This window comes from Coptis chinensis, chromosome 7 (genome assembly GCF_015680905.1).
Source record: "Coptis chinensis isolate HL-2020 chromosome 7, ASM1568090v1, whole genome shotgun sequence".
In the NCBI taxonomy this organism is placed as follows: domain Eukaryota; kingdom Viridiplantae; phylum Streptophyta; class Magnoliopsida; order Ranunculales; family Ranunculaceae; genus Coptis; species Coptis chinensis.
The window spans coordinates 1901613-1925349 of NC_141462.1; the positions used below are offsets into that span (position 1 = coordinate 1901613).

At 35.2% G+C, this 23737-nt stretch overlaps 2 protein-coding genes and 2 long non-coding RNA genes across 7 annotated transcripts; 2 read left to right on the forward strand and 2 right to left on the reverse strand.

Annotated features, from left to right (window-relative positions):
• Window positions 1–3206: 3206 nt before the first annotated feature.
• LOC147485125 (putative disease resistance protein At1g61300) lies at window positions 3207–6685 on the reverse strand. The gene is given in 3 exon segments (XM_086571448.1): window positions 3207–3509; window positions 3621–4811; window positions 4814–6685. Coding segments are annotated over 3 exon segments (2844 nt in total). The 5' UTR covers window positions 6446–6685; the 3' UTR covers window positions 3207–3488.
• A 1545-nt stretch (window positions 6686–8230) lies between these two features.
• On the forward strand, window positions 8231–10182 carry LOC147485126 (uncharacterized). Of its 3 annotated transcripts, none has more exons than XR_015203075.1 (4): window positions 8231–8290; window positions 9668–9740; window positions 9875–9976; window positions 10068–10182. It is a non-coding gene; the product is annotated as an uncharacterized LOC147485126 (long non-coding RNA). The 3 variants fall into 3 exon arrangements; XR_015203076.1 differs by lacking the exon at window positions 8231–8290 and adding an exon at window positions 8303–8409; XR_015203074.1 differs by lacking the exon at window positions 8231–8290 and having other exon boundaries at window positions 9546–9740.
• Window positions 10183–11906: 1724 nt separating this feature from the next.
• Window positions 11907–14510, forward strand: LOC147485127 (uncharacterized). 2 transcript variants are annotated; one of them, XR_015203078.1, is made up of 5 exons: window positions 11907–12011; window positions 12092–12406; window positions 13377–13436; window positions 13519–13536; window positions 14411–14510. It is a non-coding gene; the product is annotated as an uncharacterized LOC147485127 (long non-coding RNA). The 2 variants fall into 2 exon arrangements; XR_015203077.1 differs by lacking the exon at window positions 11907–12011 and having other exon boundaries at window positions 12018–12406.
• A 3681-nt stretch (window positions 14511–18191) lies between these two features.
• On the reverse strand, window positions 18192–22205 carry LOC147485128 (phenylacetaldehyde reductase-like). Its single transcript, XM_086569835.1, is given in 7 exon segments — window positions 18192–18483; window positions 18916–19102; window positions 19758–19920; window positions 20724–20794; window positions 20797–20914; window positions 21709–21878; window positions 21994–22205. Coding segments are annotated over 7 exon segments (981 nt in total). The 5' UTR covers window positions 22121–22205; the 3' UTR covers window positions 18192–18338.
• Between the last annotated feature and the right edge of the window lie 1532 nt (window positions 22206–23737).

Below are 23737 nucleotides of genomic sequence, written 5' to 3' on the forward strand. Positions count from 1 at the left end.
GAAATAAAGAGATCTTTGAAAATTAGGAAGTATTAGAAATTAGGGAATATTATTGAAATTTCGAAAAGTTCAAATTGGAAATATATTTTGAATCCGAAAAAAAATTGGATCGGATTTGGCTAGCATATTAGGTTCCGAAAAAAATTCGGAAAAATTCCGAATGAGATTAATCCGATCCGAAGTCACCCCTAACACAAGTACACAAATAATGCAATAAGATGAGTTTGGATTTAGAGCCCTTGATGAAACGGATGTATGATGTATCAGTGAATATGTTCCGATTCTCATCGAAGAGACATTCTCATAAGCAATAATAATACTTTTTTTTTGTACCAATATGCTATGTTACTTCCATTATCGGAAAAAAAAAATGCTATGTTACTTTGAAATTTACGTAGGATCCGTGTTGAATTAATGGATACACTGTTATATGTAGGATATATTTCACACATATATTGTCATTTGCCTTAGATTATTACTGTGATTTTTTCTTTTAAAAGTTGAAATAGGCTAACGACGAACTAAAGAAACTCGTCTGAAATCTACTATAATGCGCTTTTAAGGTAAAAGTTGGGACATCTCAAAGTCATGTACCTGCAGTGGTACATGACGTTCAATTGTGACGGGGAATATTATTATAGATGTTATATTAGGAATGTTATATTAGTGTTAGGGAATATTGTGTTTTCATTATAATTATCCCAAATACATTGCCTTCAAAGTGCCCTCACCAGACTGTTTCTTTTCTTGTTTTACTGAAATGCTTTGAACATTTCAAAGTATTAGCAGTACCATATCATCTAAGATCTGGCCTGTTGTTAACACTTGCGGTAAGAGCAAATCACAAAGTCATTATTTAAAAAAGAAAAGAAAAATCACTTATTTGAGACTGTAATTAACCCGTAATTAATACTTAAATCTCGAGTAGTAGCAGATAGGGGTGGGCCGGGCCAGCCCAACCCTAAAGTCCCCATAGGGCCGGGTCGGATCGGATCATAAGTCTAAATTTCAAGCCCTGACCTTACCTTAATCTCTCTTTAACAGTTTAGGGCGGCCCGGGCCTATATATTTATTTTATTTTTTTATGCATCGGTTTTAAAACTCATTTATATTACAAAAAAAATCAAAAGATTCAAACTCAAAGTCCACCACTTTGAAATTTGAATAACAACCAATCTAATAATAATTCGATAAGTCCAACAATTTAAAATGTATATCCACAATCTAATAAACTCAAGACATGAGACTTATATATTTATATTTCAAAATTACAGTTAAAATGCACAAGACACATTTTGGAATGAGTTTTCACCGACATAAGTCCGTTATTTTTTCAGACTCAAATCTCACCAAAATTACATTTAACATTGAAGAACACAAAGCAAATAAGAGTATGGAATGAGTTTTACCGACGTCAACCTATTTTTTATTAGGCTAGTGCCCGGTGCATTCATTATTATTCTTGGTGACTAAGTTAGGCGGGGAGTTGTGAAGTGCACGTGAGTTGTGAGATAGAAACAATTAAGTTTACAAATTTTTATGATATAAGACAAGTTATTAGAAGTACCCCATACGGTAAGTGATAAATTCTGAAAGGGCGGTGTTATTTTAATTAAAAATATGTAACAAGGAGTTGGATAATTTTAGTTGTGTATTTTATAGTGAAATTATAACTAGGGCTTGGTTAGGGTCGGGACTATGTTTTAACCTTAGCCACCCCGCTTTAAGGCATTAGAGCCGGGTTGGCCCTGCCCTAAACTCTATGAGGGTTTTAGTTGTGAGGGCTTTATAGGGCTTAGGGTCGGGTCGGTCAGGGCCGGGTTAGGGTCGTTAGGGCCAAATTTCCACCCCTAGTAACAGAACCGCCAAAATGATTTATTCAAACTTGAGTTATCGAACTTAAATTTCGAGTTGTTAACTTCACCAAAAAAACAAACTTGAATTTTGGTCCCAACTCGGCTTAGGCTTCCAAACCAACACACTCCAAGTTGTGCCTTGGGTAGCAATCATAGCCTAAGCGGGCAACCGCATTGGGGCATGAGTGGCAACTGAGTCAGACGTTACAAAGGTACAATCACACACCTTAGACACGTTAATGGTTGCTCAACTTTTTAGCCTACTTAAAAGTATCAACAGTAATTTGGAGAATTGGAGTCCTGGTTTATTAGGTCCTCTCAAATTGTTTTAGTAATTCCAAGTTCAATCACAATGTCTTCCCATCAACAAATTAGAGGTAATATAAGCCAAGACCATGACCATCATGTTTGCGATCATGGTGAGAAAAGCACATCACAATCTCCCTCTCTCTCTCTCTTCCAACCAGTTTGGTGGGTCTATTGGCGTGAAATCTGATCAGATGAAAGACAACAAGCCATATGTTGAAGATGGGTCTGGGAATACCAAGGAAGGATGTCCAAGCTGCACAGGCCGTGCCCAGCAAGCTGACCACTTCAGGTGTATGGACTAGATCAGAGATCATCTAGACCGAGGTAATAAAAAATTCATAAATAGCACGCCTTTTTGTCTGTAATGTAATGCAACAATGTGCTTCATGCTTGAGCATCTGGCTCAATTCATCGTGTAGCAAAGGCTTATGTAGCTATTCTTGACTCAGAAAATAAGAATGAAAGAATCTACTGCTTGGATATCAAATTTACCTTTAGAAAAGCATCGCCAGCAAACCTTTCTTTGGTTTCTTGTTCTTTTCATTTCTCAAAAATATTTTAAAGCCACTTTTTGTTTGCTATGGTGTCGACCAAAAATATTTGAATTGTAAATGCTATGGACATAACACTTATTACTAGTATTACTACAATGAATTTCATTAAATAGAATAGAATCACAAAGAACCCAATTACCATTTTGTTTTATTGACAGAAACAATACAGTAGAATATATATCCAATTATTCACCTTAGACAAACTTTTGAGCCACTCCAATCAGTACTACTAGAATACTGGCATACTGCTAGTGACGGGAATGCCGAGAAAGAAGACCAGAAGCAGCCAAAATCTGGAAGAAGGAAGGACATAGAGAAGATGAAATTTGAATGGGAAAGATGAAATTGGAGTTGATAATATGAATATTTTAGCTGAGAAGAGGAAGATTTGAATTTATTTCAGTGGAAAACCAAGTCAGAATTTTTTTTCCCCCACCCCAAGAGACCTGACGTTCGGATAAATTATCTGAAATAAAGAAGATTATAATTATTCCACCAAGTGACCAAGACATCATCCTTTTCTTTTCATTAAGTTACTCTGTAAATTCTTTGCCATTTGGCCATAGGCAGAACACGACCAGGGCAATATTTCAAGTTTGAGTTTGGCAAACATTTCCCCTGCTGGTCAAAGTATAAGTCTAGAAAAAGTAAATCAAATTTGCATGAACTCCATGAAGTAGATGATTAAATTTCTTGAGGTCAGGTGGAATCTTCATCTACTGCTTCATTGGAATCTTCTCCCTTGGACTGCCTTAATCATTTGCTCTATTCAAATCTCCATACCTATAAACTATATAAAGTAATCTTGTATGAGTTGAAAAGAAGAATATTTTGTGCCAAAAATAAAATTGAGGTGGATGAAACATAAATAAAGAAAGAGGAACAAGGTTTAGCACTTCACCTTCAAAAGGGTTTGCAATTCGGCCTTGATTCTTTGGTCGTCCCACTCCAGCTTATTGAACCACTCCTGGTTCGTAATACGAAATTCTTCAAGTTTGGGTACACTGTGAGTACCCAGGGGTAGTCTCTTCAAATTCGAGCATTCAAACACAGTTAGGGATTTTGCGGAGGGCCAATCAACAACAAGTGAATCGTTTCCACTGAAACTTGACAGTTTTGGTAAATCGAAAAGACTGAATTCCTTCAGAAGAGGGTGACTGGCCTTGTCTTTATCTACATCTCCACTCTCTATATCACTGTCATCTGGAAACAGTATCTCCAAAGCGGAGCACCATACCACATGCATCACTTCCAACTTGGAAAGACGTTGAAATACTCTCAATGGGAAGAGGTGCTTCAACTTAGGGCAACTTCTAATATCCAGATCTGTTAAATTATGGAAAATTGGAGAAGGGGGCAAGTAACAGAGTCGGGTCGAAGACGACCCCTGCTCCACCTCATCTCCCACATCTTCTCCCTTATATTGATTGACACTTTCCGGTACAAAATCACGACAAGGTATAAGAGTGACTAACTTGCCGATTACAACTAACTCCCTTAAATTAGGGAATGACACCTCAATTTTATCAACCTGTAGTACATTCTCAATCCCCTCGCACTTTAAATACAAAGAGATTGTTTTTGGTAACAACACTTGGATCAAATGTGAAATTGAAATTGATGAGAGTGTAAGGAACAAACTTCTCTGGAATTTCGTCCTTCCCCGTCGGTACCTGATGATTGAAATATCGTGTTTTCCAAGTGAAATTTTAAATCTTGTCATCTTTTTCCATGGACTAGAATCGTTTTCTGAAGAGAATTCAAGATTTTCTATATAATTTCCAGAGAATTCTTCTAACCGAAACAACTTTGATATAACTTTCGGTGAGATGGTTGTATAAGGCGGGGTTGTTCTTAAAAAGTTCAACGACTTCAGACTAGTTAGCCTACCCATCTCTTCTGGAAATTTTTCAATTCGAGATTGATTAAGACAGAGTATTTCAAGGCGGTTAAGTTTTACAACTGGGGATATATTCTTCAGCTTATAACACTTATTCATGTGAAGCGTACGGAGGTTTGTAAGGCTTGAGAGTGATGCTGGAAGTGATCTAATATTGGTGTTACTTAGATCTAGAGTCAAAAGGTTTGTCATTTCTTGAAAAAAATGGAAGGAATTTCATCTAAATCATTGAAGCTAGTCAAAGATAAGGTTAAGAGGTTTGGAGCTTTAATCTGAGAGGGGAGATGATACCTGATTTCTGTATCCATCAATGACAATCGCTTGCATTTTTCCAACTCCATATCTGGCCACTCTCTGAAATTCATTTTAGCTTTAACAATAAATTCATTTCTTTGTTCACATGCAATTGATACTGCCACATCGCGGACGACATCATGCATCATAATGTCTCCATAGTCGTCTTTCAACAACAAACCTGCAGATGTAAGCTTCTCAACTGTGGCCTGCAATCTGTTCCTTGCTTCCTCGAAAGTGTCTACATCTCTAATCAGCTTTTCTCCCATCATGTAACCAAATAGCACATCAGTTCGGATCTGAAAGTCTTCTGGAAACATACAGCAAAACAAGAAGCACATTTTGGTTGTCTCATCTTGCAGAAAGTCATAGCTCAATCTTATGGAAGCATTTACAGGCTCCATATCTTTAGAGATTGACTTCTTTAGTCGTTTTAGTGTATCGTCCCAAACAGCAATATCATCCTTGTTTCTCAAAGCCAAACCCAATGTAACGATTGCCAAGGGCAAACCTTTACATTCCTTCACAATATTTCCAGCAACCGTTTCGAAAAGAGGCGAGTCCACAACAACACCAGCTTTACTTCGAAATAGATACGATGAGTCTCTTTTTGATAAGACTCCAACTTCAATCTTTTCGTCCATTTCCATACGTTCACACACGCCTTGGATCCTTGTTGTGAAAATGACCTTGCAGCGATTTCCCGCATTTTTGTAAGGAATGCCTACTTCAACTAACTCCATCGGCTCCCATACATCATCTAAGCACAAAAGAGTCTTTCTTTCTTGATGAAGTCTCTCCCGCAGTTCTGCTGCTCTCGTAGAAAACAATTTTCCTTTAAATTTCAGGTCCAATTTCTCTGCAATAGCATCTTGGATCTTTTCCAAGTCAGGCTTCTGAGACACGACAACCATCACAACCTCATCAAAGACTTTCTCCTTTTTCAGTTGGGCCATTACTGCTTTCATCAACATGGTCTTGCCAACTCCCGGCATCCCATATATCCCGACTAAGCTGTTTTCATCAGCTCTCAATGTTGCAATGACTTCCGATTTAGTCGCCTCCCTTGATGCAAAAGTTTTAAAATCACCAACAGGCTCGAGTTCATAGCTTTGAACAGGCATAGGGTTGGACACATTATTTTCGCCGAACTTAGACCCCTCTCCCAAGTGTTTCTGGATATCAACATTTTTCTTTGCTGCTTTTCTACCAAGACTAAAACGAGAGCAAGTAACCCACCCTTTCCACCAGCTATTAATATCACCTGCTTCACTTTTTAGCCGTGTTGCTTCTTCAAATAAACGATCTGCCTGTTCCAACCATGTGTCCACAGTGTTCCTTATCAAATGGTTATTATTCCGGGCTGCATCGACCCAGGACCGAACATCTCTTATATTTGCGTCTAGTGCAGTAATATTGTCACCAAGGTTTTTGATATTTCTTTTGAAACGGAAAATATAATTAAGCTCACGTTCACCATGAGTAATAACAGACTTGGTCGCTTCTCCAGCAACGCCACTGACGGCCTCCATTGTAGTTATCTGGTGTCATTAAGAACTACAAAATGATAATATAATTTGGTTTGGAATTCAATTGGTGATTGTTGAAGTGAGAGCATCATCAACGCGTTTCTAAATTTCATTGTCACACACCAGCAATTTAGATCGATCCAAATGGTTAAATTAACTTTACGGCAAAACTTTGTCTATTACTATTTAACTCTTTTCATAGCGAGACTTTCATGGTCCCTTTTTGTGTTTTTTAATGTTTCTATTTCATTTTTCTTTTTGTTGTGCGTATTTTTGGAGTTCTGCATGTTTACGACAGGATTCAAAGTCAAGAAAAGCAGGTAGTCTATGCCCAAATAATAAACCAACAAATATATATATTTTACTCATCGTCAAATTCTATATGATTTTTTGTTAATGATCTGACCGGCAGATAAAAATAATTTCAATTGTTTTTTAACGTTGGCTTCAACTCGTGCAGAAAGCGCCCTCTGTGGCGTACGGCCACAGACAAACCCTAGTTGTTGATAATATAGTCTCATTTAATTTTGAATTCTATATGTTTGATAAATATAATTTGTGCTTCTAGATTTTGGTCTCTAATTCCAGTTTTTTTTACCAGCTTGGCAAGATTATAAACTTGCAAGTACTTCGCCCAAAGATAAATTTACAAATAAAATGGACTTGTCAAGTTACAAATAAAATGAAGGAATTTGAATAAAGGTTTGTGTTGTACACTAAACATTCGAGCCAACAGTAACAACAGCCGAGAACAAAGTTTTTATTGACCTCTTTACCAAACTTTGAGAACTCTCATCAACACCCTCCCTTTCCACTCACTGTCATATTCATCAGTCTTCCAGTACTGCCTCCACTTACAATCAGGACCAAGTGGTCCTATATCGCTTCAAAAAATGTTATAATTATTGTTCTTTGGTCGCCTCCAACATCTCATTATTTTCATACATATATAATATTAAAAAAAAAATGTTAATGAAAAACATAATAACAAATAAGGATTCCAATGCATTTATATGATGTGAAGTTGTATCCTTGGAAAAAAGCTTTATAAAGAAAAACTAAACCCATGCTAATTTGTTGCTATCACAATATGAGTTTCGCTAGAAAGGAAAAAGATATGAAATATGGCACGCACTCATGTTGTGTTGGTCAGTTAAGTTAGGCGATACTCGAATTTGAACTATGAAAATATAAAGTACGTTCAGCGCTTTATTTCTTAACTGTCCAAGGACAAAAACTTAACTAACTTCACAAAACTCATGGTTTGTCTCATAAAGGGTTCAATTGCACAGAAGAATCTGCAGTTCCGTCAGCATCAGGATAAGGAGAAGGGAGAAAGAATAGACATGCTAATAAGCAATATCTTCTAAGTAGAATTTACATGGATTGGCACCAGGCAATTTTAAAAAAAAATCATATTAATCTTATCTTATCTTATCTTATCTTTATCTTATATATAATGGGAAAACTTTTCTCCTTTATTAGTCTCCGTATTTTCGGTTTTAACCCAATTTTTGTCCAAAAGGGTATCCAAAAGTTTCACCCAAGACAATTTTCTACCCTTCACGTTCAAAGGGTCAATTGGTAATTTAAAATATTTCCAAAACTATAAAACTCAACGTATTCAGAAAACAAAAACAAAGACACCTTTTTTTCGGTTTCCCAATTCCAAAAGTATCCAAAAAAACCCTTCACGTTCAAAAGGTCAATTGGTAATTTAAATTATTTCCAAAACTCGCTTCAATGTATTCAGAAAGAAAACAAGACACCGTTTTCTTCTCCGTTCATATATTCTCAAAACCGTAACCTCCAAAATGGAGTTTTGCCTTTGCCTTTGACTCCCAGAGAGTATGAATTTCAATTTTATTTGTTTTGTTCTTCTTCGTCCTTTTTTTTTAGATCATTATATGTTTTTTTAGCAGAGAGACAGGGATTGTGTTGCAAACCCCAAGCTTCTTTTCTCTAGCGTAAGGGTTCTGTTGTTGTTGGTCTCTTCTACACTCAATCATTGTGCCAACTTGATTTCATGCATGTATGTGTGCAAGTAGTTGTCGTCTAACATTGTTGATTAAGTTGTAACATAACATGCATCAATATTGATCTTCGGATTTATAGTTTGGAATTTTGGATTGAGATTTTTTTTTTATTTGTGGTTTAAGCAACTTCCAGGCTGCCAAATTGTTGGGCCTACTGTCACTACGTGCCAAATTCACCCTCGATTTTGGGCCTAAAACTATAAATTTACATGTCAGCAAACCCATTGAATTATGTCTATAAAACCTAAAATAGAGTAAGTGTGTCCAGTTAGATCTATTAAGGTTTTGGAATTTATTAGTTAGTTTGACTTGAACATGGACGCATTTCCATCATTGGCTACTGGAAGTTTGAATGAATGTTTTCCTCTAAGCGTCATAAGCCATATGGCATTATAGTTTGAACAAAGAAGTCAAAAAAAAAAAAAAAGAGTATAGACTTTTAAATGACTTTTATCTATAGAAATTATCAATTAAGAAAACAAACAATTTAATTTTAATGAACTAACCTACACAATTAATAATCTTGTTTACTCCTTATTAAGTATAATAGATGTGAGTTATGATTGTTCTTTCAAATAAAATTTCATTACGTAAACTTTAATATGTTTTGATTTTGAAAAGTTTATACTAAATTAATAAAGTTGTATGTTTGTAAAAAAAATCGAAATAGATTGACAAATCTTTTAAAGTAAAAAGAAAGTAAAAAATGGTTCTAATTGAACTGAAAACTAGTAGTGCTTTGATTTGTACACTACGATGTCACCATGAAGAAGTCCTTAAGGTTGGGCTCAGTCCATCATTGGAGATGCAATAAGACTATGTCATCTATCTTTTCGTTGTGCACACTTTCGGGTGAATTTCTTGCTGAGAATGATTCTTAAAATAAAAATGAAATTAATTCGTTCATCTTAATTACAAAAACCTTGGTTCTAGCAACAAATTTGTAATCGTTGAGATGCTAAACTATTGAGCGTTGTAATTTCTTATGATTCAATAAAAAATGTTTTATTAAAAGTCAAATTGTAATACTGAATAAGCACCCTATCGATGATTTCAATGTGATGTTTTTTTGGGTGTCACTTTTCTGTATTCATGGGCTCGAAGGACTTGCACTCAAGCCTCGTAGGCTTTTCTATTCTTAAGTAGCATGTAATTTTGTGAAATTACTTAACGATGTCAGTATTTGCAGGAGTGTCTTTCATCCAGACACAGAAGGTCATTTCCAGAAACTCGAGGAGATGGATCCCATCAACTTAAGAACGGTCAGTGTATCTGTAATTTTCTTCTCAATAAAACTTACGATAAGTCATTGAAGATTGAAAGATTCGGTTACTCTGGTTATCCGGATCAAGGGTGGTTGGTATTTTAACTAATTTTTTTCTTCTTCTCTTTATAGATTTTAGTTGCGTTGCTCTCTAAACTCTTTGTTGCTGTGGTTGGTATTCTTCATTGATGGGGAGAAAAGGCAAAGAAAATATGTTTGGATGTGTTTGTACAAGTCACAAACTTATTTTACGTTTTAATCTATTCTTTTACTACAAGTTCTGAATAAATTAATAATCTAACTTGATTAATTTCTTTGTAATTAGATTATGTTTGTTTTCGATCCTCAATCATTTTGCAAGGAGGTACTATTGGGGATGCAGATAATGAGTGATCAAGCTCCAAGTTGGTCAACTACTAGGTTAGTTGCTACCTTATTCCATTCTTTGGTTCTTCATTTTTTTTTTCTTACGTTTACTGCCATGTAGAATATACTCAGTTGTTGTCAGAACTGTGTTAGCAAAAGGAGAAGAAAGTTCCATTTTACATTCTTCTATGCTCACTAAGCCAATAATTTTATATATTTCATTTTAGTGTGCTGCGTACATGGTTTTCTCCGTCATAGTTTAGGGGTTAGTTTATTGATATGGGATAAGCTTTTCAGCGCATATGGTCAACCAAAAGAAGGAAAATATTGTTTGAATGATTGTACCATTCTTTGTAGTAAATTATCTGTCTCTTTGTTCTTGAGACAACAACATAGATAGCGAGTTAAACTGCCAATTGTTCTTTGTTCTTGGATGCACCCATCGCATCGATAATTGAATATAATATTTTTCACCTTCTTGAAGATGAAAACTTTCCTGATCATGTTTTCACCAATGTCTCAAGCATTGTCGAGGTGCATCTCAAGCATTAACATAAAACTTTTAGTAAAAAACAGAACCTTAACTAAACATAGTGGAACTTGCACTAGAAGTATAGTATATCGGGACATGTTGCTTTCAGACGATGATGATGCTATGGATGATTTACATTGAACTTTTTTTCATTTCATTAATTATGCTATCATTCAATGAATCATTGTTTGTTTTTGTTTTTTTTTTTTCCCCCCCTCTTCTTGATTTTCACGTATGCAATAAAATGTTGTGTATAACTGCATTACCTATTTACCTTTATAATATGATTATTTTTTATGCCGTTCAAATAAACAATATGGTTAGTTTGGGATATCCACCCACAATTAATCGTTGCAGTTTGGGATACATCTTCCACAACCCTCCCCACTTTCTAAAACCCAAAAAAAAAATTAAAAATTAAAAATGGAATACCCGCAAAGTTAACCATTCCCCAGCGCTTAAACTTTTTTTGTCGTAAACAAATTCTGTTAAGGTTGCCTTTTGTTTGTACAATACACGAGTGCCTTTTGTTTTTGGACTCTTACTGTAAACAAAGCAAATGGCCCGACAATAAGATTAGCAACTGTTAAAGGGGAGGGTATCCACGACTAGCCAAAAAAAAAATTTAACTCTGCCAATGCATTCTATGCTCATGCATTGCTGGTCCCAAACCCAGATAAAGGAGGAAAAATAAAAATATTTTGATGTTCTATGCTCATAGTTATGCTTAGTCCGAATAACTACAGTTGGGACTTTTAACATAGCATGTCAGGCACTTGAACTTTTCTTAGGAAGTCTTGACTATCCAATTTATTACTTACTTTCGTTTCAAACTTTTTCCATTTCAGAATTGCTTTTGATGCTTGAGCAATTTAATTATAACTGAATTTGTTTTCAGTTCCTGCGCCCCACAAATTTCCCTTTTAAACGCAAAGGTATGATATACTTCACATTCTTCATTTCCAAATTCTTTTATTGCTATGTGTACTGACTACTCATGCTTTTTTCCCCTTTTGGGATTAATGTGCACTACTTATAATTTATGCTTTAATCTGAAACGAGAAAATAGTTAACAACGAGAATTCAAACACATTTTGCGTTTTATTACTGAACTGAGTTTCTTTCTTTAAATTGCTCTAAGATGTGGAGAGCTATTTAACCATTATATTATTTGTTTTGTTCAGCATTGCTTGATTCTCTGGGCAAAGCAAGGGACTATGGTTTGGTTGCATTTTCTTTCATTCTTTGCTAAAGCATGATGTTCTTAACCTCCTACATATATAATTATATACTCTATACATGATTATCCCTTTATGTTCTTTGTTGTCCAAAAAAAAAACAGAGAGTAAGGCCTCTTTACATGCTATCCATGTAGGTTTGAATTTATTACTCTTATAACATTTTTGGTAGAATTTATTACTTTTCTTTTAATTCTGAAAAGGAATATGCAGGTGAAGACGGCACTAATAAAGAATCCCAAGTCTTATGGAGCATGGTATCATAGGAAATGGATTTTGAATAAACGGTTGCTGTCTTCATATGATCAGGAAGCTAATGGGCGGAACTTCCATGTTTAGAACTATAGGAGGTGGTTATCTGGCTTTGGTTGGGGCAAGGTTCCATAATGTGCCGTAACTCTTTAATTTTTGCTATCCTTTTCCAAATTTGTTGCTGCACTAAAGAATGTGCCGAAAGAAGAGGAGAGATAAACTTCACAACAGAGATGATATGTCACAATTTCAGTAATTATTCTGCATGGCATAATCGTAAGTAAAATTTTGTCTTGCCTGGTTTATGTGCTTCATTGTGTTCTAATATTTTTAACTTCTAGATCTTATTCATATTATTATAAATAACCCCTCAACATATAACACCATAGTCGATTCTATATTTCTCCCTTACACAAGGGCGATCAATGTAGAATAAATAATGTATACTATGTGTCAAGTTCTCGGCTGCTAGGTTATGCAAACTAACACACTCTTGCGGTGTAAAAATTTAAAACCAACAACAAACAACTCATAACTTAAAGTCAATAGCAGACCAATGCCAAATATCATTATAACAATATATGGACAATTGATTTCCACATTTTCGTCAAGTACATTGCCCGGGGAAGGGTCTTTGTTAGGATTTTGGTGTTTGCCCGTTTTAGACCCTCGGTGCCCTTGAAGTAATATCTCAATCAGCTTTGTGCTTTTGGAGCAAAATGATTAACATACTATCGGATTAGTTGATTCTAAGAGGTATAGGCTTAGCTTTTCAATCCAGTGTGTGCACTGAGGTCGTTGTTGTGAAATCTGTACCTACATGGTCTATCGAGGTTCTTACAAACTTTGGGTTTTCTTTTTTATGTATCATTTAAAAGGTCGGATTTTATGTATCACAGCAATAACAAATGGATTTGGTGCATGTGAGCCTTCCTAATGTATCCACTGAATAGGTTATTTTTTATGTTGTTGACAATGCATTCCAATAGCCGTCAAATTCTCATGACACGTACATTGTGCGCTTTTAAGCCGTTACTTTTGCTGATAATGAATATTAGAGTTGATTGTATTCAACATGAATGAATGTGACAATCATTCACCGTGGTACGAGAAAATTTATGAAACCATCTGATCGAATTTGATTTTTCATAAGTGCCATTTGATTATTTTTTTATGTGCACCCAGTATTTGGTCTATAAGATTTGTAATTACGAATTTAACTCTGTACAAGACTGTTTTTTTTTAGAGTTGATCTATGCAGTTTCCTTACAATATGTGGACTGACCTCTTTTGGAATCCAACAGAAGTATAGTTCTATTTGCCCATCATCTTATCAGCTTTCCTGTTATTCTCCACGTGCTAACCTCTTTCTTCTTAACTTTGTGCAGTTTGTTCAAAATAAACAGGTCAGCACGCCTAACTTTTTTATAATTAACAATGGATTGTGACTCTGAATAGACCAATAGAGTCAATGGTGTCGCAGAGTATGGGATATGGATTGTGCTTTGGTGAACAAAATGCAAGGAACAGATCTCGGAGGATCGGTCCCCACCCCATTGCGAGTTTGCGGCGGCTTTCATACATATCTCACCGTGTACCCATGGCGGTTGCAATAGTCTAACACCATCTCAACTATCTGAGTAGCAGGAACTACATACAAGGTCATGGTATGATGTGATTAAAAATAACTGCAACTTCACCCTGAATGGCAGTTCTAGATTTAAGTGATAAAGATCCAAGATACTTGACGAACGAGTGTTCCAATTTCTGACATGGTGGAAGGGACACAAATGCTTCCACTATGTAATGGCTCATGTACAGAATGTGCACACTTCCCCACTTGCAAGAAAAGGTAGTACGAGATATTAAGGAGGCAACCCAACTTAAGTAAACTATAACCGTTACCGCAGTTCTTAGAAAATACAAGCTGCAATATCTTCATGCTGCTCTATCTGAGCCTCTTAGACTCCACCCTCCAAGTACCCAAAGCATTATGTTCATGTCTGGTCAGATGGTGGCGCCTATTGGTTTGTCGCAGGACAACCCGATTATGGCGAGAGGGGAAGCTTACTCATTGTTGACGTTCACTGATTTCAGCAGATGTTTAGAATGGTTCTGATTCGTTTCAATTTAGATAGGATCTTACGTCAACTCCTATTAATCACTGCAAGGATCCAAAATCCAAGCCTCAAAATAGAAGAGCAGTACATTTTTTTTGTGCTAATAGGCTATATTGAAGTTTATTGATTGATTTCTCTGACATACCCTGCATCTCTTTAGGAAACAACAAATGGAATAGAAGGGACTCCAACAACAGTTGAACCGCAGGAAGAAGTGAAGTTCCTCGGTGGTACAATGAAAGGATTGCAAAGCGCATAAGACCCTCGAATGAAGCAGAATAAATTGAAGCAACACATGTACTTTCTCAAGAGTGAACACGCTCCATCATAAAGAAGCCACTCAAAAATAACGAGAAGAATTGGATGATCGTTTACCATAAACCGATGTTATCACAAGGTTTAATTCTCCAAGCCGGGGTAACAACGTATTTAAGGACATCACATTTCTCATATGCAAAGGGAAGATCAAGAAACAACCACTTTCGAGAATACAAATTTGAAAAAAAAAAAAATGCTTGCCCCGGGGAAAGACCAAGAATTTGAGCTCGTTGGCGTCTCACGAAATATGTAACTCATCGAGATTAATCTCCCGCGTACCCGCATTGTTTTGATCCAAATTGGTCGGATAGTGGTGCCACTTGGTTCGATCACGATTTCGCATATGTTTATCATGGTCCTTATTCGCATACTGAGTTTCGATTGGATCCGAGGTTGCCAAAATTTTTGATGAGGTTTTAGTTACACGCGCAGGAGCTTTCGGAGACAAAGATCTGAAAGGGCGTTATAGAGATGTTACCGGGGCATATAGGAGGCCCCCTACTTTCCTCAATCCATTCGGATGGTTCAGAGAGAATTCCTGATCGGGGTCTTCACATGTGCCGATACATGAACATGTCGCATGATCCAAGAATGAAAAGTCTTGAGAATTTGTACGTCCTGCTATGTATGTTTGCTTGATTTTCCATCGAGTTTTAAACATACGTATTATAATGGAGTTTCCCTTTGGTACTGAACTCTTGCAGAACTGGGAGTGCCTCTTATTCTCTTTGAACAAACAATCCACAGAGGTGATTGGGAAGGACTACCCATGTGACTCATGTTGCAAAAGGAAAGCATGGGATATTCGTTGCTGCAGATGCAAGCTGTCGGGTCTTGGTTGATGTTCGAAAATAATAGGCTGAAAAGCTTTTTTCTTTGTCGCCGATTATCTAACTTGCCAAATTTGTGTTTCTAGGGCGCCGGATAAGCGATGTTGCTAGCATTTTGTGATTTGTCTATTATCTTGATCTAACTAACATCTAATAGGTTAGGTTCGGATGAGGCCTTAGTTGCACGCAGCGCGAGGAACGTCGAGACATAGATCGGAAAGGTCGTTCTGAGAGATGTTACCGGGGCATATAGGAGGCCACCCTACTTTCCTCAATCCATTCCAGATGGTGCAGCAGAGAATTCATGGTCGGGGTCTTGACATGTGCCAATACATGAACATGCCGCAGTCCAAGATTGAAAAGTCTGGAGTATTGGAGCGTCCTCCTATGTATTTTTGCTTGATTTGCTATCGAGTGTTTAACAGTTGTATTATAATGGAGTTTCCCATTGTTACTGCGATCTTGCAGAAATGGGAGTGCCTCCTTTTCTCTTTGAGCAAATAGTACACATAGATGATTGGGAAGGTCTAGGCCATGTCACTCATGTTGCAAAAGGAAAATATGGGATATTCGTTGCTGCTGATGAGAGCTGCCGACGCTTGGTTGATGTCCAAATTTAAAGCTGGACAGCTTGCTGATGTCGTCAATATCTAACTTGCCAAAGTTGGGTTTCTAGGAGCACTTGAAATATGAAATAGGACTTAAACTCTATACGAGACTATATTGTTGTCGTCAGTGTTAATGTACGATACTGGGAATTCATTTTGACATATATAACACACTGGGCTTTGTTCCTTCATATGAATTCATACAGCGATACCTTTAATTAGATCGTTTTCACTAGTTTGAAATTTAGCAGTTCAACCCTTTGTCTCTGTCTTCAACATTCTTTTAACATTATTTGTGTTCATGTGTCAATTTCCAAAAACTATCATCGCTAACATTGCTTTTAAAGTTCAATATAGGCTTGCCTAACCAAAAAATATATAATAATTCTTTTTGAAAAAAAATTATTACTATGTAACATTGTTTGTTTTGATTTGAATCAGCATTTTTAAACACATTTTAAAGTCACATACAAGCATTTTATCAGGAATTAATCTACATTTTACAGATTTTTTTTTCCGGACTAAAATGGTGGATACTTATTTCATTTTTTTCTTGCAAGAATTGGCCTCGCTTGGATATATGCCCATTTAGACATCTTAACCGCCATAGTTTCTCAGTTATAAGCAGTTACTCAACTACTTCCCTTGAAGCCAATATTCTCGGGCTGCTGTTTAGTTCATTTGAAAAGAGATACTGGACTCATTCATAAAATAAGATCCGCGTTATATTTAAAACTTTCAAATTGTAATCTTGCCACATAGCTATTTTCTGAAAAGCTACTATTTACACATTCAATTTACTCCACATATTATATCCGACTTAATAGATTTATAGAACAAATATTAAAAGTGTCCAATGTATTTTTTCTAATTTTTTATCATTTCTAAATAAATAAATAAATAAATAAATTGCTTTTGTTATCTAGCTACAAATTCTTTATCTTTCCAAGCTACCTACTTATTTAAACTGACAAAAGAAACAAAAAAGTTGATGGATTATTTAGATCATTTTGAAGATTCTAAAAATGATAAAAAAAAAGTTATACTATTCTAATTTAATTTGCATTATTCCTTTTTTTTTTTTAGATTTTTTATTCTCCAGTGTATAATAACAATTATGTTGCACACCATAATATAATATTCTTATATCTTACAGATAGTACACTCATATGAATCCAACAACGACAAGATAATTACACAACTAGCAGCACAAAAGTTAACTAGCAGCACATTGAAAACTTACGTATAATCAGAAATGAGACCAAACAAACCAGTTGGGTTCCACGTAAAGAAGTCCTTCTTACAAAACCGGTGGCCAGTATTCAAAAGCTTTGTATTATTTTGAATTGATGAAAGGGACAAATATCCGTCCTGATACAATCACCCTTAACATAGTCATAAATTGCCTAGTAAAAGTGGGAGAATATGGGAAAGCTGTAGACATATTCAACTCAATGAGGGAGAAAAGAGCAGAGAGCAATCCTGATATTTTGAGTTTTATTAGTATCGGTTGAACAAGCAAGTATCCTTGAGACCCTGGTCCTTTAGGACATCAAAGTTACCGAAAGTTTCATGAAAATTTCGTTCTCAGTTGCTAAGTGAGCCTGTCATAAATAGTTTTGGTCGGATTTTTCAATGTTTTCTGAAAATTTCACAAAATTTTCATGAAATTTTGTTTTACGGTGCTACACTAAACATTCTTCGAAACCGAAATTTAGTTTCTTACCCATGACATTTGGGTTTCTTACCCATGACATTTGGGAATAATTTTATGGAATTTGTACTCGCTGCTAAATATAATGTCCAAGTTCAAGTGGGCGCTCACACACACGACCGAGAAAATGAGCTAACATTCTACAAGTGTGAACGAATGCGCTAACATTCTTCCGAGCTAGTGCTTTACACGTTACAACTTACAAGTACGTTACAACTTACAAGTAACACACTAACGCCTAGTGAGCCACAATAGGACGGGTAAACAAACCAAATAACAGTCAGAGGCTTCATCCTATGGTACATTGGTGACAAATTCATATATTCATTTTCCGACCTCATTCATTTTATATATATTCGTTTTCTTTCTAACGCTTATGTGTATCTCAGACATTAGACAATACAGGGCCAAACTTAAAATCACTGAGAAATTACACTTTCGAGTGAGACAAATAGATTGACGATTGAAACATGAAAGCAAACCCCAACAGACTTCATTAAGATAGCGTTACCATGGCACTGAGCAGACGTTTTCAGTGACTTAAGTTCAGAATTGTCTAAAATCAACAGGCAGTTATACTGCTTTATTTGAAATATATTTGTAACTAAGCGAGAAAACTCAGATGCTGACAAAATTCTTCTCCTTCAAGCTTTCGACAGTTTCCTTCAAGCTCACTTCCACAGGAATAAAGTCAATGCCCAAGTTTTTGGTCTTCTCTTTGGAGACCTTGTAGGTTGGTACAAAAGGCTTGTCATCAGCACACCTGCGAAAATGTCGATAAGGAGTTAAACCTTGGAAGGAAAGGTATCAAATGATACATTCCTCCCCATTGTAGACAAGCAGATAATTAGCATAGCTTTAATAGAGGGTATACAAATTCTTGAGTTCATTAGACAGTATAAAGTAAATTGTTCTCGGCCAATGCGTTTTGGCTTTCCAATTATTTATGTGTTGTAGCCCCATGGCGTTTTCCCTTCACATAAATCGATTTGTTTAGGAAGAAACAAGCAGCAAATCATCATTGGAAGTAGTAAAAATGTCAATACCCAGAAAGTAAACGCACACACCAAAAATTCCAGAAAATTGCTTAGTTTTCTTTGAGTTAAAAGTTATCTCAAAGACATTCAAGTTGGAACTGTTAATAGAACACTAAGAAATGAAAATGCAATTACATCAAAGAGGTGAATAGACTTACTTTTCAGGAAGTTGAATGCCAGGGTAGAGTTCCCGTAAGATCTTTACAACCCCTGAATAGTGAAGAACTTCATCAACTAAACAATACCTTCCATTAGCTGAAGGAACCTCAAATGCAAGAATATGTGCCTTGGTGACATCTCTAACATCAACCCATCCAAAAGTTGCATTGCTATATGTTTGTGATCCTGCATTAAGTAAAATCTTTACACCCCATGAACAAATTGTAATCTATCCAACAATACGTAAAGAAATCAGATGAAAGGTAAATGTGAAGTCAAGCCTGTTGACCACTGTAAACTATAGCAACCATGTATAACACCACATCTAAAATATGTTCCTAATGGAGGACTCCTATAGTTGAGATGGATGAATTTCTGACAGAGTAACAATGTTTTTTATCCCTGATAATTATCAATTCAGCATCAACTCCTAGAGAGACTTTGAAGAAGAAAATCTGTTGCTTCTAGGAAGAAAGCTGGAATATCTTGGTAACTTGGTTCCTTCAAGTTGTAACAAGGATATAGCAAATTAACTCCACAGACACATAATGAGGGCATCATGGGGATCAGAAGGAGCGATGATAAGGGCAGATTTTGGAGAGAATAATCTCCTCGTAAAGCTTTCTAAGTTATTAATTGGCCGAAACTTTAATTAATGTTGTTGGCATAAGGTTTCAGAAGATGCCATTTGAACAAAAGCTAGTGGAGTATCCTAAATTCTTCCATCGTGTTATAAGAAGTTTTTAGAGACAAATTAATTGGGCTAAATTTCTTAATGATGAAAAGTACATCGAAAGCATGTGCAAGAATTGTACACTTTTAACAGTATAGAAAAGTTTACCATTTAACAAGTTCCCAATGGCTTCAGCACTTGTATTAAGAGTTGGCTGCAGAAGAGGACCAATAACCATCGCTGGATTTATAGTAACCATGTCAATCCCATGTTCTTTTGCAAATTTCCAAGCAGAATCTTCAGCTAAAGTCTTCGAAAGTACGTACCAAAACTGGTCAAATAACATACTGTTAATTATTTCTATTGCAATACAGATGTACATTTCTTCAATAACTGTAGTACTAAACAAAGGTCCAAGTAGACATAAAACAATTATTAAGCAGTTCCATAAACTGATCATAATGACCAGCACGAGAATATTGGTGGTGCCAGGATTTGGATCCACTGCAGTTACTGCTTTACTAGTTCTAGACAATGACTAACCAAAAAAAACCTGCTCCAAATCTTGAGGGGAAAGTATCACTGATGAATCAGTATAAGTACCTCAACTGTTATTTGTAAAAAAAATAATATTATTATTATTTTGATGACCCATAGACAAATGACAATGCATGTATTCTAGCTCTTTACCAGTCTCCATAAAATGCTCTTAGTTATGCAGGAAGAAAATGAAAGTTCATGGCTTAAATTTTCCGTCAAGGTCAGTTTTCACTAAGCTACTTCTTTCAGGTTCAAAGTGAAGAATACAAAACAGAAGGAGACAGGTTATAAGCTTATAGCACAAGAAAAAACAAATAGATTATTATAAATTTTAGTATGCCCCGTATTACGTAACAATGTTTACACAGTGTGTTCTAAATCTTGCCTAATTCTTGTCTCTCTACCAATTGATCAAGCAAATGAGAGCTTCCTACCCATAAAAAATGACTATACATAGATAAATAATGTAAATTCAGTAAGATATGAAGAAATTACATGCTCAAACTGACATCATAAAAGGGAGATAACAAGAAAACTTTTCATACTTCTTATTTCAAGAGCTCCTACAAAACAGAAACAGGTAAAGAAAAACACCTTTGACTCCTCACACAGTTCAGCATTAGAAAACCACGTCTCGTCAACTACAACTTCAGGAGTTCGAGGTTTTCATTGTAAGTAACTGCAGCCATAGAGGATGTCACGATCACCCTTTTAACAGAGGGTGTTTTTGCACAAGAACCGAGAACATTAAGAGTTCCTTTCACAGCAGGCTCAATTAGTTCGGCCTGAAACATGGAGACATCAGAAAAGTTCAAGAATGCCTCCGCCAATAGTTCATGGTAATATATAAATAAGGGAAAATAACCTATCATATATAATCGTTAACCGGAGAAGAACAAGCAAACAACTTCTACATTTCAGAAGCACTATTCCCTCGTGTAGGGAGGAAATACTATTTTCTATAAACACTATTCCCTCTTGTATCCACGACTTATACTAAACCACAGTTTTTGTTGAAAATATTAAATACACTCGAAAGAGGATCCTATAACACAAGAACTCTACTCCCTTCAATATGAAGATAGCACCAAGAGGGAGGAGAAAATTTCTTAGGCAGACTGGACCGCTTAGCTAACTGTGACTATGAAAATCTACTCACTAACTACCATAATAAACAACTTTAGACCCCCTTCATGATCTCCAAAAACTAGACAACAATGTAATCTTATAATAAAGCATCCTTTCTATTAGATTCCAGCACGTCTTACATTAGAAATAGATCACTCTTTAATATACTGCTCAAGGTCCTTTTTCCTTATGGGTAAGAAGTTTGGATCCTAATTCAATTTCCTATTACTTAAAGCATATGGTTGAGACGAAAGAAGAAACATTTCAAAGTGCAATCTCATGAGCTTTAACAACCCGTATTAGACATCAACTGGTATACAATTCATCCAAGATGCTGAGGTGCCTTTTGAGACTTACATGTAAGTGGAATTCAAAATTGAGACAGCAGTTTAATAAAAAAAAAAAAAAAAAACACACACACACAAAAAAACACAAGGGGAATATAACAAACCTTAGGATCTGTGACTTGCATAAAAAAGGGAGACGCAGTATGAAAAACACCTTCACAGCCATCAACAATGGAATCAAAAGATCCTTGATCCAACAAGTTAGCTTTGAACAAATGAAGTCTTTTGTCAGCTCCAGGAAGTCCACGTAAGTGCGCAGTCTTTTTAGGATCATCTACAAGATCAAAATTACTACAAAATCAACATCAAATAAAACATTTGTAGGCATAATCCTAAAAAGAGTAATCTTTTATCGAAATTGAATAAAAAAATAGGAAAGGGATACTGACTTGGGTCACGAACAGAAGCTTTAACAGTGTAACCACGTTGAAGAAGAAGCTTAACAAGCCATGAAGCTATGTAACCTGAAGCACCAGTGACACACACTGTCTTCCCTTCTCCTGAATTACTACTCATTTTTTTGAATATTGAGGAACTGCCTCAAATTTTTTATTTTTGTTTCAAAGGATGGATGGTTTTTTTTTTGGGTTTTGTCTTATCAATCAAATTTCAAAGGGTCCCACAAAATATGCCATTTGTACAAAATCTCGCCAATTTTGCGATTGATTTGGGTCGTACAAGGCCCAGAATTTTTTTTTTTTTTTTTTTTTTTTTTCCCGATATTAAAGGCCCAGAATCAATCTATTGATTTACCGAGTGGCATATTTGTAGGACCTTTAAAATTTGATTGATTATTATACGACAGAGATCTAGAAAAAAATAAAGGACACGTTTTTTTTTTTTTTAATCACTCACAGAATTAAGTATATCATTTACGCGGAATTAAAAACGGTTTGAATAGATGAAAAATTAAGTATATTCATAATGGAAAATAATAAACGATTCAGCCCAACCAAAATGACTCAGTGTATATAGTATGAACAATAATTGTTTATACTTCATTGTGAACTATAAACAAGTATACATATTTGGGGTATGAACAATCGATATTCATACCTCAAAATAATGCATAATCAATAAAAATACCTATTGGAGTATGTTCATACCTCAATATAATGTATGATTAGTAATAACACTTATTAGAGTATGAATATTTATTTGAAGTATGAATATGGGTATGAACAATCAATGTTTATATCTCAATATAATATATGATCAATAAGAGCATCTATTGAAGTATGAACAATTATTTTTCATATCTCAACATGAGCTATGAATACTTATTGTTCATATGAACAATCATTGTTCTTACTGATCATACATTATGTGATGTATGAACAATATGAACACTTATTAGAGTATGAATAATCATTGTTCATACATATTTAAGGTATGAACAATCAATGTTCATAAACAATCAATGTTCATACCTCAATATAATGTATAATCAATAAGAGCACATATTGTAGTATAAAGAATCATTGTTCATATATCAACATGAGTTATGAATATTTATTGTTCATATGAACAATCATTATTTAAATATATATATTTGGAGTATGAACAATCACTGTTCACACCTTAACGTAATGTATGATCAGTAAGAACACATATTAGAGTATGAACAATCATTATTCATACTTATTTAGACAACATGAGCTATGAACAATCATTGTTCATACCTATTTGGAGTATGAACAATTAATGCTAATACCTCACATATAATGTATGATTAGTAAGAATACATATTGGAGTACGAACAATCATTGTTCATATCTCAACATATTGTATGAAGTACGTTAACCTATTTGGGTACATTAAACACAATTCATTCGATCCTTTTGGTTTTCAAAATTTTGTGAGAACAAGAGTGTATTGTTTGTTTTAAGCACATTTATCGTTCGTGATTTCAAATGGAATTTTAGGATTCCCTTAAATATTTCCGTTTTTGGAGAAATCGAAATAACATTATTAGTATTAGGGTTGAAAAATGTAAATTATGAAATTTAGCCACGATACGTTGGAATTTTAGTTTTTGAAACTTTCTACTTTGAAAATGCCAAAATCCTAATGACGTGATCCATGCTTATATTTTGTAGCAATCAGAAAAGACAATCTAACTATTTTAAAAAA